This window comes from Opisthocomus hoazin, chromosome 1, assembly GCF_030867145.1.
Source record: "Opisthocomus hoazin isolate bOpiHoa1 chromosome 1, bOpiHoa1.hap1, whole genome shotgun sequence".
Taxonomy (NCBI): domain Eukaryota; kingdom Metazoa; phylum Chordata; class Aves; order Opisthocomiformes; family Opisthocomidae; genus Opisthocomus; species Opisthocomus hoazin.
Genome location: NC_134414.1, coordinates 7,082,255 through 7,095,857, shown reverse-complemented (window position 1 = coordinate 7,095,857; position 13,603 = coordinate 7,082,255). Strand labels below are relative to the sequence as shown.

General features: G+C 46.0%; 1 protein-coding gene across 8 annotated transcripts in view; it reads left to right on the top strand.

Moving 5' to 3' along the window:
- Window positions 1-13,603, top strand: part of NARS2 (asparaginyl-tRNA synthetase 2, mitochondrial) — a 74,304-nt gene that overhangs the window by 51,644 nt on the left and 9,057 nt on the right. For 3 of the 8 annotated variants that reach the window (XM_075416233.1, XM_075416242.1, XM_075416205.1), the window contains exons 8-12: window positions 2,203-2,301; window positions 2,726-2,769; window positions 4,567-4,633; window positions 6,072-6,209; window positions 8,047-8,144. In XM_075416233.1, coding sequence (XP_075272348.1) covers window positions 2,203-2,301; window positions 2,726-2,769; window positions 4,567-4,633; window positions 6,072-6,209; window positions 8,047-8,144 — 446 coding nt within the window. Of the gene's footprint in view, window positions 1-2,202; window positions 2,302-2,725; window positions 2,770-4,566; window positions 4,634-6,071; window positions 6,210-8,046; window positions 8,145-10,753; window positions 10,781-11,879; window positions 12,017-12,746; window positions 12,939-13,603 lie in introns of all 8 variants that reach the window. The other 5 variants (XR_012763439.1, XR_012763440.1, XM_075416195.1 and 2 more) reach the window with 5 other exon arrangements.

Genomic DNA, 13,603 nt, shown 5'->3' with positions numbered 1-13,603 from the left:
TCATGCGTTCCCTCAAACCAGCAAGCCAGTGGCAATGCTTCTCCACTCATTCTTCATACAGCCTGCTTTCTAGTCCTTCATTATATTATCTGCTCAAAGCCATAATTTCTGAATTGGAGAGCTTTTTTGGTTTTTCTCTCCTTTTTTACCTCCACTTTTGTGCCTAGTGCACATTAGGCATAAAGAAGAGAGTGAGGAGGCCAGTGCATGCCCCACGTGTCTGTCTTCTTTGCCTGGATAAAAGCTCAGTCTCAAACCTGGAAATATTTCTCAGATTGTTTTTCCCATACCACCCACATCTTTTTTCCATGAGAGGAAGCTGCTTATGTTGAATGCTGTGGGAACCAAATTGTTACTTTATCACACAGTGAGGAAAAAAAGTGCTAATTAAACAACATGCTTTTCTGAAACCAGATGATACTTTCATTTTCTAGAAAGAGGAAGCTTAATATTAAATCCCTTCGTCTCTGCCTGGTGAAACCAGAAGAATTGCCAAGAAGTTCTCTAATTTCATTTGCATAAGCCTTTTTCTAGCTACTTTGAAGAAAGTTCAAAGCCAACTGTTTGGTTATTTGCTGCTCGGCAGCAGGAATGCTAGCTTTTCGTTTCCTCTGTGTTGGAGTACCGGTAGGGTAAAGCTGTTCATCTGCGTATGATAGTGCAGTTCCTTTCTTTGGATCTTCCCTTTCTAAACAGAGAGCCCAGGCTGATGCGGGAGTCTGAAGGCCGAGTTTGGCTCCAGAGGGTTTGAAATGGGCTGATGGACCAGCTGCTCTGGGCTGGTGGCACGCAGAGGTGGTTCGTCAGCACACAGCGGTGCTTCAGCGGTTTGGGACAGGTGCTGAAGGATGTTCTTCTGAACGCGAGAGTTTGAACATGTCTGAAATCTTGCCTTGGCTAGGTCAGTAGCCCAGCTGCTTCTTTTCTGTGCCTGTTGTTCCTCTTACCCTGTGCCGTCTGGTTCCTTGCAAGGCAGAGATCTGCTTCTTCCTCAGATTTGCTGACTGAAAGTCAGGTTCATCTTTTCGCAGTTAGTTTCTCCTGGGCTTTGTGGTGTCTAGGGACTGCTACTTGCCTAGATACCCTCAGTAGATCCTTCGCTTCTCTCAGCTCTGCAGTTAATGAAGCAGTTGTGCTCACAGGAATAAAAAAGCAGGAATGTGCCAGGACTTTCAGAGGTGCTTTTTGCTGGGAAAAACCTGGTGCCATCCCAGACTCAGATGACGTGCAGCCCAGCTGCATTGCTCTGTTGCTTACAAGGGAGATGAGAATAAGGAGGGTGATTCTGAAGAAGAGTTGGAATTGTCAGTATCTCACAGGTATCAAGTACCTGCTTTGTGCAGGCATGGGGCTACAAGGAGTCATGGGAACTCTTAATCAGCGTGACAGCAAGTGGATGGTCTGCTTTGCTTAACCAAAAGAGAACATCGCTCTTAAAACGGGTCGATCAACATGCAGTGGCACCCCATGTGGGGGCTATTTTTGTTTAGAACCGAAATGACATTTTAATTTCTTGATGGGTGAAGCCCATTTTACTGGATATGTGTATCCAAATTGGATGATCATGTCATTTAGCTAATCCACATTAGTTTAAGGAAAAGAAACCACATCTTTTTTTAGTTTCTCAAACATCCCTGCATTGAGGTGTCCTCCACTGTAGCTCTCTGCTCATCTCTGTACATGTTCACTTAGTTCTTACTGCACAGTCTCCCTGGCTGGCAGGTGTTTGATGGGCTGGCTCTATGCAGTATGTGTTCATTTTCTTCTTTCATTCTACTTCTTGTAACAACAAAGCAGAAAGCCAGAATTCCTCACTACAGGGAAGGCACCTCACTAATAATTAATCTGAGACCAGTCACCACAAATGCTGGTAATGTGTGTGTTAGTGGCTGACCAGGGCTCCTGCTTGAATATTTCAGCTGTGCTCTCTTCACTGGAGATACCTGACTGAAGATACTGAGGCCATCAGCAGACACTGAAGCCCTAAACCCATAGCAGAAACGAAGGTTCCAGTCCTCCTCAGCTACTGGGCAAGCCTGCTAATTAGGAGCATTAGCAGGCTGGTACCCTCTTATGCAGTCTGACCATGCAGAAGGACAGAAGCTCCTTCTGTACCCTTTGGTTGTTGTGTACCATGTTTTATTTATAGTCTGGGACATCTAAGCAGTGTTAATTTTTCATGTGTTCTGTTTTGTCTGTTAGGTTATGGAAGATCTTTTCAAGACAGCAACAAGCACTGTGCTCTCCAAATGTCCCCATGATGTTGAGCTTTTTCATAAATACATAGCTCCTACCCAGAAGGTAATAAATGGGACAAGAAAGAGCTGCAATCTTGTTACACGTTTGAGGGGCTCTTGGCTATAGGGAGGCTTAATTTTTTTTTTTTTAACTGTGTTTTCCTATGTTAACAAACTATGAAGAGCTAATAGTCAGCCTGAGTTTAAGCGATTGTTCAGGCCAACACAGAGAGGACACTCAGCTTTCTGTAGCTGGTAGCAAGTGTGGTAGAACTGTAGCTGTCATATTGTCTAGCAGCCTCTGAATCGTCAGCTCCAAAAATTGGGTATCCTTTTAGCACTGAGTGGCCGGGAGTGGATTTTGACCCATATCTAGATCACAATGCAGACCTAGAAATTAAAACTTGAGGGAGGTGGCTTTTCTGAGTTTCCTCTGGGCCCCTGAAACCTTGAGAGTAGCTTTACATTTTATTTTTTTTCTTGTTTTGACCAAGGACAGGTTGGAACAAATGCTGAAGAACAAATTTGTGACGTAAGTACTTCTATTTCAAAATGATCTGGAAGAGAGCTTTTGGCGAAAAGGTTCCTATTTTGTATAAGTTCTTTTTCTTTCCTAACTCAGTGTCTTCTAGGTTAGCATAATGTCATTGTAAAAGCGTGAATTGCAGTTCCCTTTGTACTGTTTGCCAGTTGCCCTTCATCTGTGCATGAGACTGACATCTGAATTTGCTGGCCTTTGGCTTTTGCTTCCCTGGACAAGATCCTCTTTCTCTAAGGGTATCTTCCTTCCAGCATACATCTGCTCAGGGATTTGCTCACTATCTTGCTTGGTTTTGGTTTCGGTGCTCTGCCTTCCTTCACACTTTCACTCCAACAGCTCCCTTTTTATGAAACTATCTTTCGATATTTGAAAATCCCAATTGGTTTTCTATTCTGGTTGCTTGTGCGATGCCATTTCCCAGTTCTCTGCATCCTAAAGAACTGAAGAGGTTTGGTTTCCCTCCTTGGCCCCCAAGAATATCTCTCCTTCCCTACTCTTGCTTGTCACTTCAAATAGTGGTGCTCTCCATCCCACAGAACATCGTAGGGCTGCTCAGCCCGGCGCTGGTTTTCCTGTTCAGCAGCTACAGCCACGCTTGGGCAGCAGGATCATTGGTGAGAAATCCTCCCTGTGCCTTGTGCGTGCACAGATGCCATGGGAGACTGCAGTGAAGTCATTCTCTCCCCATATCAGACCTTCTCTCTTTGGCCCTAACTGATACTCCTGAGAGGACAGAGCTGCACTCAGCTACTCCCATGATCCAAGGCAAAAGAAAGTGAGTCAGCCCATCTCTCTCTCCCTCTCTGCCTCTCTCTTCATCAGCTGCTGGCAGATCTGGGGCATTCCTGGCTTACACCCATCAGTTACATGCATTGAACCTGTGCCACTGGTACACCTCAGCTGGACCATGGCCTCACTTAACCCAAACACATGGAGCAATATGTTCCTTCCTGAGGTATTTCCTCCAAAAGCCCTCCCTGTGTTAGCGAAACCTGGTAGCTGGTTGTAAAGAGCTCGTGCTCTGTGGGGAATTGGGTTTATAATTAGGTTTAGCCAATGATACGGAGAGATGGAACTGTTGTGATCAGGTTATTCTTTCTTCTCTCTGTCCACGTTTTCTTGGTATGTGGAAAACTTGTCAGCAGCAGCATCTTCCATTGAGTCTTGATTTCCAGTTGTCAAACCTACAGCATCTTTCACTGAAGTTTTCCTCTTTGCCCTGCCATGATGCTATTCTTTTGCACTGGGGGAAGTCGATGGAGAATCTGTTGTCAGATCTGTCAGAGGAGTAGTGAAACATTGCTGCAAATAAATCTCAGGATTTTTGCAAAGTAAAATGAAAATGTTTGAGCTACATTTATACAAAAATAACTGGGCAGTTATTTTTGCCTAACACCCCCCTGAACAGCAGAGCTGTGTTGTTGGAGCTATGCCGAAGAGGGCACATTGTTTTCTTAAAAAAAATTCCATGGATTTCTATGAAGCGATTCTCTGCAGAACTCACTTCTGACTGAAATGCATCATTGCAGTAATGCAAAGTGTCTTGAGAGCTTAGCGCTTCCTGCCCTGCCTGTAACTGAAGCACCGGGAAGCATAGGGTTCTTGCCATAGAAAATGGCTTTTGGTTTCTGTCCAACAAAGCATTGCTGGGAAGTCTGACATCACAGCACAAGTTGGCATGGTGGTGGGGAAATACCTCCTTAATTTTCCAGCGCGGCACTTAGCCAGAAAACTTTCTTGTTGTTCCTTTCATAGTTATCTTAAAGACTTTTTTTTTTCCTCTTGCAGAATTTCCTACAATGAAGCAGTGGAAATTTTGAAGCAAGCTTCTCAAACTTTCACTTTCAAGCCAGAGGTAGGTAGGTGCCTGGTGGCTTGTCCCTGCGCCTGCTCATGCACACAGCCAGCCTGAACTTTGTAAATCTCATTTCTCTCTTTCTGATACTACAAGAGTTGTTGCTATCTGTCTCCTGGGGTGTTTGCTCAATTGTAACCCAGGTATTGGTTTTGACCTTTGGGGTTGAAATGGGAGCAATATAAGGAGTGAGACCTGTAGCAGAAGAACATGTAACATTTGCAGGGGAGGAAGTGATGAGCTTGCTGTTGAAGGACCAAGGCTTTGGCAAAAGCACTTCTCTTTCCTGTATGCGAGTAGTGCCGAGTGTGTTGTGGATGCGGCAGCAGTCATCTAAGGCGGGTTGCTGCAATAGTCCTCAAATGAAGCAGTGATATTAGGATAGCACCAACAGTTTGACAAAGACCGTGAAGCCAAAACCATGTCAAAATCCCACGTAATCTAGGTGCACTTAAAGGGAATCCCTTGTCTTTCCAAAGCACGGATGTTGCCTGGGAAAGAGAATCGCATGCTAGTCTTTCTAGCACTTTGAAACACACACACCAGTAGGGAGAGCATTTGTTGTGGGGCTCATCCCATGTGCATACTGGTTAATCCATCTCTCATTGTGATGCTTTGAGGAAAATAACCCTCTGGCTGAAGCCACCTTCGTAGCCGGTTGGGTAACTGTCTCATGTACAAGTGGGTGTAGAACCTCAAATACTGTATCTGTACTACCTTCATCTGTGACAACAAACTCAGGATATTATCAGATGAGGAGAGTCTGCGGAATATCTGTTCCCCTCTTCGCCTTCCACTCCCCCGATACTCTTTGTGCCTCCTATAGTGGGCTGGAGGTCTTTAGTCAAAAGCCACAGAATTTACAGTGTCACTGGAAGAAAGGAGAAGTGAAGGGCATTGCAAATGTCCAAGGTTTCTGATAACAAAGAACTGGCTGATAGGATGCTGGGTATTCTTAAGTGAGAGTTAATGTAGCATGTAACAGGACCCAGCAGGGAAGAGAGCAGTCAGCCTAGCAAAGCTGCTTGCTATATACCGACGGTAATACTGAAATAAGGCTGGTTGGCTGGGTTGAGTAAGCTGACTTTGGATGGGTGCCTGTTTCCCTTAAGCTATGTGGAGTGTGGGTTTGGGTTTGTTTGTTTGTTTGTTTGGGTTTTTTTCTGATTCGATACCAGATGCTTGGGCTTGATGCAAGGATGATCTGGCCCTGTTCTGTGGAAGTTAAACCATGTTATTTTCATGGCTTTTCTCTGCCTTAAAACTCATGAAATTTTGTCTGCTTAGCAAATTTTCCCAGTGGCCTGTATGAGTTGCTGTGCTTGGTTTCATTTATTCAAAGCTGCACATCTCTCCTACGCAGGGATTTTGCTGTGTCTCTTGCCACAGGCGAGATGCACCAAAGCAGGATCCCAGGTCCCTTTTTCTGTCTTTACAGTGGGGCTGCGACCTCCAAACGGAACATGAAAAGTATTTGGTGAAGCACTGCGGTGAGGTTCCTGTGTTTGTGATTAACTTCCCGTACGATCTCAAACCTTTCTACATGCGGGACAATGAAGATGGACCTCAACACACAGTGAGTCCGTGGGTCACACTTCCACCGCTTTTTTGGCTAGGCCTGTGTCTTAGCCTACTGATAGATACACAAATGAGGATAGTCGTCTGCTGGCCCTCCAGTCAAGAAGTCTGAGATAAGATGTGACCATCAGGTAATCCTGTCCAGTCTTTTTCCTGTTGTAGAAGAAATCCCCAAAGCAGGAACAGGCGGACGAAGATTCAGGAGTTGGATAGCATTAAGTTTTTGCTTAAGTCCCTTAGGACAAGTTTGTGATAGTTTCTTTCTTTTCACAGAGTGTTTGGGGTTGAAAGGGACCTCTGTGGGTCATCTAGTCCAACCCCCCTGCCAAAGCAGGGTCACCCAGAGCAGGCTGCACAGGACCAAGTCCAGGCGGGTTGTGAATATCTTCAGAGAAGGTGAATCCACAACCTCTCTGGGCAACCTGTTCCAGGGCTCTGCCATCCTGAGAGTGAAGAAGTTCTTCCTCATGTTCAGCTGGAACTTCCTCGGCTTCAGTTTGTGCCTACTGCCCCTTGTTCTGTCGCTGGGCACCACTGAAAAGAGTCTGGCCCCATCCTCCTGACCCCCACCCTGAAGATATTTATCGGCATTTCTAAGGTCCCCTCTCAGCCTTCCCTTCTCCAGGATGAACAAGCCCAGCTCCCTCAGCCTTTCCTTGTAGGAGAGATGCTCCCGTCCCCTCAGCATCTTCGTAGCCCTCCGCTGGACTCTCTCCAGTAGCTCCTCATCTTTCTTGAACTGGGGAGCCCAGAACTGGACACAGTACTCCAGATGGGGCCTCACTAGGGCAGAGGAGAGGGGGAGGAGAACCTCCCTCGACCTGCTGGCCACACTCCTATTAATGCACCCCAGGATCCCGTTTGCCTTCTTGGCAACCAGGGCACACTGCTGGCTCATGGTCAACCTGTTATCCACCAGGACACCCAGGTCCCTCTCCACAGAGCTGCTTTCCTATTTAACTTCTGTACTGCTAGGTGAGATGCCTAGAATTGCATGACTCCAAGCAGTCCATGATTCTTTTGTCATCCAAGTGCAGCATCCATGTAATCCTCAAATAGCCGAGCAGCACAAGACATAAACTCTTCCTCCGTAAGTCTCATGCTTTGAAGGTGTGATTTCCCAATTGAACTGAGATAACCTGAAACGTTGCTTCTGCTAAAAAGAATGACTGCCATACTTTGTGCCACTGTCGCTTTGGTGGCTTTAATTATAGCACCAGTTCAGCTGTGGGATAAGAAACATAACCCTACAAAATGAAACATAGTAGACAACCAGCCCAAACCTAACAGCATAGGTGGCAACTCTGGGATCCGAACACTTTGATCAGCACATCACTGCCATTGATCCATTGGTATCATTGCCTCTAGAGCTGGCTCAAGGAACGGAGGCACACAGCGAGTAAACACAAGTTACAGCCTCCCAGCAGTTTAAACTAAGGGAATCAGAGCTTTGGGAAACTTCCCTGTGTGTCGTTACCTCCTTGTGAGCTGCTGTTGGATCCTTTATAGCCTTCACAGTCTTGCACAGGTTGTCACCAGAGTAGCCTGGTGGGATTCAGCTCACGGCACCTGCTGTAGATGTCCTCAGTCTGGAACATCACTGCACTTGTTTAGGTTTTCTGTAGACTTACTGATGGCTGTCATTGTAAAGTTCCCTCCCAGTCTTCTCCTGCCAACAAGGGACTTTTCAAGCACGTGCTAATATTTACCAAAGTGTCCTGGACTCTGGAAGAATTACAGTAGCTTTTTACAACCAACCATCAGTGTCAGCTGTACTTCTGCCATACAGTGTATGGCTACATGGCATGACTTAAATTAATTTTCTTTCTTTTAAGGTTGCAGCTGTTGATCTCCTCGTACCAGGAATAGGGGAGTTGTGCGGAGGCAGCTTGAGAGAAGAGCGACTGCGCTTCCTTGAATCACGCTTACAGAGGTATGGAAAACCCACAGGTGCCAGGAGACTAGCCTGACCAAGAAATTGTTTCAACAGCCCTCAGTGGTTGGCAAGACAACAGAGTGGAAGGGCAACTAATGGTATTTAAAAGAAACCTATTTTTGTTTTTGAGATACCTATTTATCTGAAAAGGTGATGGCGAACTGGTGAAGAGGTCCTTGTGCATCTGTTGTAGGTATGCAAACTGCCTGGCTGTTGTAGCTCATCACAGAAAAAGAGTTTGTTTTATGCTAGGAGGCCGGGACAGCAGAATGCCTCAGCTCTGCCGGGGCTGTCTGGAACAGGATCTGGTGTGAGGGACTTCATCCTTGAGCCTTTTCTTCGCAGCTTTTGTGGCTGAGAGTGGATTGCGAAGGTGGAAGTTGTCACGTAGACAGAGCTTAGATAAATTTGTCATCACGTTGTGTAACTGAGGAACTGCAGTTTTGGTCGGAAGCTTTGCAAGCTGTGATGCAGCTGGCTTCAGCAGCATCATTTCAGAGAATATGGTTCTTTGCTACAGTTTGGTGGGAGGCTTCGTTGGAAGTGCCTGGGACCTGCACTGAGTCATGTGGGCTCTTTCCCTGCTGCTTTGTTCCGGGTTGTGTGACTTTGAGTAATTTTAGGCTAAATTCAGTGTCAGAATATCAAAGCTGCTGTTTAGTTAAGAATAATTGACATTATAGATGGGGTAATTCTCCATAGACAATTACTCCCTGGATCGTGTCTGATTGTTCAAAAGAACCCTTCATAACTCAGATGAGTCGGTTTGTGCCAGTCGTACACTTGTGCACAGCAATTTTGGAGGAGGATTAATTCCCGAGTAACACCATTTGCACATTGGGAGTGAATTTGTTGCTTGAATCAGCCACATGCTCACAGAGATACATCTAGTCAGTGGAGAGGAGCAAAATCCATTTCAGCTTAATGAATCCAAAAGGCACAGGGCAATTAAAATCACCACAATATTGGTTCTCAGTTTGCGGTGCAGGATGATGTTATTCCCCGTGCTTCCTCTTACTCTCCCTGTGAACTCTCCCGAAGCAGCCATGCTTCATCTGAAGCAAAGTACAATTTTGCCTGCTGCACTTCTTCACTTGAAATTTTTGCCAGTTAGATCTAGAGTCCACAGCCCTCAAGGTGTGGGGCTGGAGGAGGGATCCATGCAGAGGTTGAATCCAAGACTTTCTTGTTTGTCGGTAAAGTTATAGGAGGTATTTCAAGCTACAAATGGGATGTGTCTTTGGTGACCTTAAAATACAGCTCTGCATCGAAGATGACCTGGAAAAACCACTTGTCTTTCCACATGTTTTTCTTAATTTTGAGTATCACAGAATCACAGAATGGTAGGGGTTGAAAGGGACCTCTATGGGTCATCTAGTCCCTGCCGAAGGAGGGTCACCTAGAGCAGGCTGCACAGGACCACGTCCAGGTGGGGTTTGAATATCTCCAGAGAAGGAGACTCCACAACCTCCCTGGCCAGCCTGTTCCAAGGTTCCGTCACCCTCAGAGGGAAGAAGTTCTTCCTCATGTTCAGACGGAACTTCCTCTGCTTCAGTTTGTGCCCGTTGCCCCTTGTCCTGTCGCTGGGCACCACTGAAAAGAGTCTGGCCCCATCCTCCTGACACCCACCCTGAAGATATTTATAAACATTTATTAGGTCCCCTCTCAGCCTTCTCTTCTTACTGAACAAGCCCAGCTCCCCCAGCCTTTCCTCGTAGGAGAGATGCTCCAGTCCCCTCATCATCCTCGTAGCCCTCCTCTGGACTCTCTCCGGTAGCTCCTCAGCTGGAACTTGGGTTCTCAGGTACTCGGGATCTGATCTGCTGAGCCGAAATACTTTGTTGAGGCTTTTATATTATACTTCCTGCAGACCCAGCGTAACTAAGAGAGATAAAGAAAGGGATTCTTGTCTCCTTATGCACACATCATACAATAGGTTTCCCAGTCCTGGTCAAGGACAGCTGCAGTGCACTGAAGATGAGAGAAGTGGTCTTTCTTTGCCTACAGTTTTCTGTTTGTGTTCATCGAAATGTGGAAGAAAACCCCAACAATTTTGCTCTGACTCTGCCAGGGCAGGAAGAGGGGAGAGGGTGCACTGGTGGCAATTAGAAAAAGACATATTTTATTTGGTAGTTTTACAGAAGTGGACACACATTATTAGAGCCATGGGAGTTCGGTGGGTTTATGCACAAGGGAATGGGAGCCACGTAGCCACAAATGAAGAGATTTTTACTCCCTGGGTGCATGTCGTTGTAAATTTAATATTCAGGCCAGTACTGTCCAACCATTCACAAGCAGTTTACTGATATGCTTGAAGTTAAGAATATGCACAGGTCTTTGCGTGAAGCTGGGATCAGCTGTGTATACTGACAAAACAAGCCTTATGTTTGAAGAAGCATGCTGGAAATCTGTTCAAGGTTGCCTACCGATTGCCAGAGCTGACAGCCACTGGTCATGTCTTCCCTTAAATTCCTGCCTTTCCATTTTGGACTGAGTTTAGTCATCAGACCCTCCCTTTACTCGTAGCATTCACTTCCAGGCAAGTGCTGCTTGTGTGGCTCTCCTCTGTTCCTTTACTTACAAGGGGTTTTCTTTTTGTTCCACAGATTAGGACTCACAGATGCCTACCAATGGTAAGACACTGTCTTGGTCTGCAAGCTGTATTGCTTCTAAACAAATGTTTCATTTTTTTTGATCCTGTTCTTGAGGGGAGGTTTCTTGGTCCAATTGCCCTGTGATTACTGCCAGTCTAAATGGAGCAGCCAGTTCATTTAAACAAAGTTTAATCTAGGGCTGCTTGGTTTATCTTCCCAATTTGTCCACTCACGGCACAGGCCATTCCTTTCAGGATTGCATGAAGTGGAATAATTTACAACTCATCTGTGATTTTTTTATGTTAAATCATTAAGCTGGGTTCCATGTTGAATAAATTCTGCCCGACATCGCATGAGATAAACAGGTTACAGAACCACAAGCAGTTTGTGACCTTTAACAGCCCTATGAATAACTCCCTTTGCAATTGACAGGGCAATTGGGTCGAAAAATCTTCCCTAACAAAGCAGTTGAAGCAATTAAAGCTGTCCTGCTAAGGAGACAGAACAACCTTTGAATTAACAGTTTAGCCTATTAAAACGACAGAAGGATCTTAGCGTTGCTCTTGACGAGTGTTTCTTGGTAGGTACTTGGTCACAGCTGCTGAGAGCGGATAGTGCAGAGAATTTTAAATTTAGCAGAGTATGTTCAAATACTCTGCGGTGTTTGAATTGTTCATTAGGAGGCTGCCTTGACAAAAAGGAGAGTAAGTGTAGGATTCTTCGCTCTCCTCTTCCCACATATGAAATCACTTAGGAACAGCCCAGTGCGTGGCAGACCTTTACGTCATCCACTTGCAAACGGGGTGAATGGAATGTCTACTTTATCATTTGCATTTATGGGCCAGAACACACCATATCTCTTCATCTGAGAGAAGGATCGTCCTGGCCAAGGGTGATCAGTTGTGTGGTTAGATGCTGAGATAGAGCCTGAGGAAGTCTGCTGTTCAGTGGCAGAGCCTCCCGGCACTGTAAAGGTAGCTCAGCCCTGCCTCATGCTTCCCTCGAGAGAAGATTAGGACATTGCCCATCACCTGTTTGCATTTTCATGTGGTAGGTAGCAAGCACATTCTGGAAACTCTTTCCTCCTATGATCTCGTTTTGGAGATTTTTTCTTCCTCTGTTCCCTCCACTACACCAGAGATTATGTAACTTCCCGGAGAAGACTGAATCTGTTGTTACCCCGTGCCGTAGCAGGGTCTGGTGTCCTGGGAAGGTGCAGGATAGGAGTAAGCCAAGATGCTTCTGGACTCCAGTCCAGAGTCTGCCAGAAAACAGGTAGGTGGTTTGCCAGCATCCATCTTTTCAGTGCAGGTGGCAGGAGAAACTGAAATTAATCTTCTCCAATTTAGTGATTGAATTTAGTCTCCAAAGCTGGCTCACAAACTCCTTCAAGAGCAGTTGAGTCATTCCTTTATAAATATAATATTTGCTGACTTCCGAATGGGCAGCTGTATGGGCTGCGGTCCCATTTGAAATCCTATATCTCTGTTTCTACCTGTTCTCTTCTCCCACTAAGGAAGAGGATTTTGTGCGGGCTCACTACCTCCAGGACAGCTGCAGGAGTGCCTTGTCTGTCAGAGAATCATTGGGGAAGGAGGCAACTGATTATCTGAAATACTGTTGTGCTCCTGCCCATTCCTACCTTTTAGAAAGCTTTTTAAAAAAAGGTAGATGAAGGGACATGGTCAAGTACTCCGAATCTTCTTCAGTTCACTACATCTGTCCTGTTGTGCATGTTTCTTTCCATAACGACTATGAGCTACGAAAGTATTTGGCTTGTTTTTGCCTTATTTTATCTTATTTTCACACTCCTTCCTTTGAACTGTAGACAGAAAAGAGCTTAGTGCTATAGATGCTGACCTTGGCTGGACTTGGAGAGGTCTGTGGAAGTGAGGTGGGGAAGCCGGGCAATCAGAGTTTACTCTGGGAAATCAATTGCGTGCTCTGTGACCAGGGAGCAGTGAATGTATTGGCTTCTAAACGGGGGTGCTGATCCTGTCTGCAGCCTCCAGGTGCCAGCTTAGCACGAGCAATAACAGAGCAGGTACTTTGTCATGAACACTGTGTCCCCACTACCGTCGGCTGGAGCAGCATTTCAGACAGTCTCCCTACATGTAAGACACCCATTTCCTCACTCCGATTATCGTCGTGCACATCAGTGGAGAAGATGGCCTCGTACGAACCCTTTACAGACCAGGTACTTTTCTGATCTGCTGTAACACTGGTGAAAGCACACAGTGGCAGAGAGGGTTGTCTGCTGCCTTAGAATGGATATTACTGTGTTGCGCTCGCCGTGCTCCTGCTCTAGATGGAGAGGACTGAGCTGTGTTGGGCTCTTAATTTGTAATTTTCTTCAAAGCTTGAATGCCGGAGTGTTCTGCTGAGTCCTTGTGTGGCAAGGTAGAAAGGAGGAGTTGGACTTAAGGAACAGCAGCGGTGGTGAGCCGCTTGCAACCCACGGCCAGTGACAGCATTCATATCATCCTTTAGCATCCTTCGGAGCCCAGCGAAAGCGGGTAGCCCATCACTGTCCTTGGCAGGTGCCTGGTCCTGTTACTCCTGCTCTGGGGAGAAACCAGAGCGCTGTGCCGGGCCGTACGGAGGCAGGCAGAAAGTCAGTGCTAAAGCCAGCCAAAACGTGCCCCACTCGTGTCAATGGGGGTGTTTCAGATTGAGCTCCTCGAGTGGTTTTTTCGTGGATTCCCAGAAAGTTGTAGCAGAGCAGAAGCTGTCTGAAACCAAAGGCAGCAGTTTACCCAGCGTCAGAACCTGGTGATACTTTCAATGTTGATTTCCTGAAACGTTCAACAAAACAGTCTTTCAAATGTCACTTCGCTAGTAGTTTTTCATTACCCTCATTTT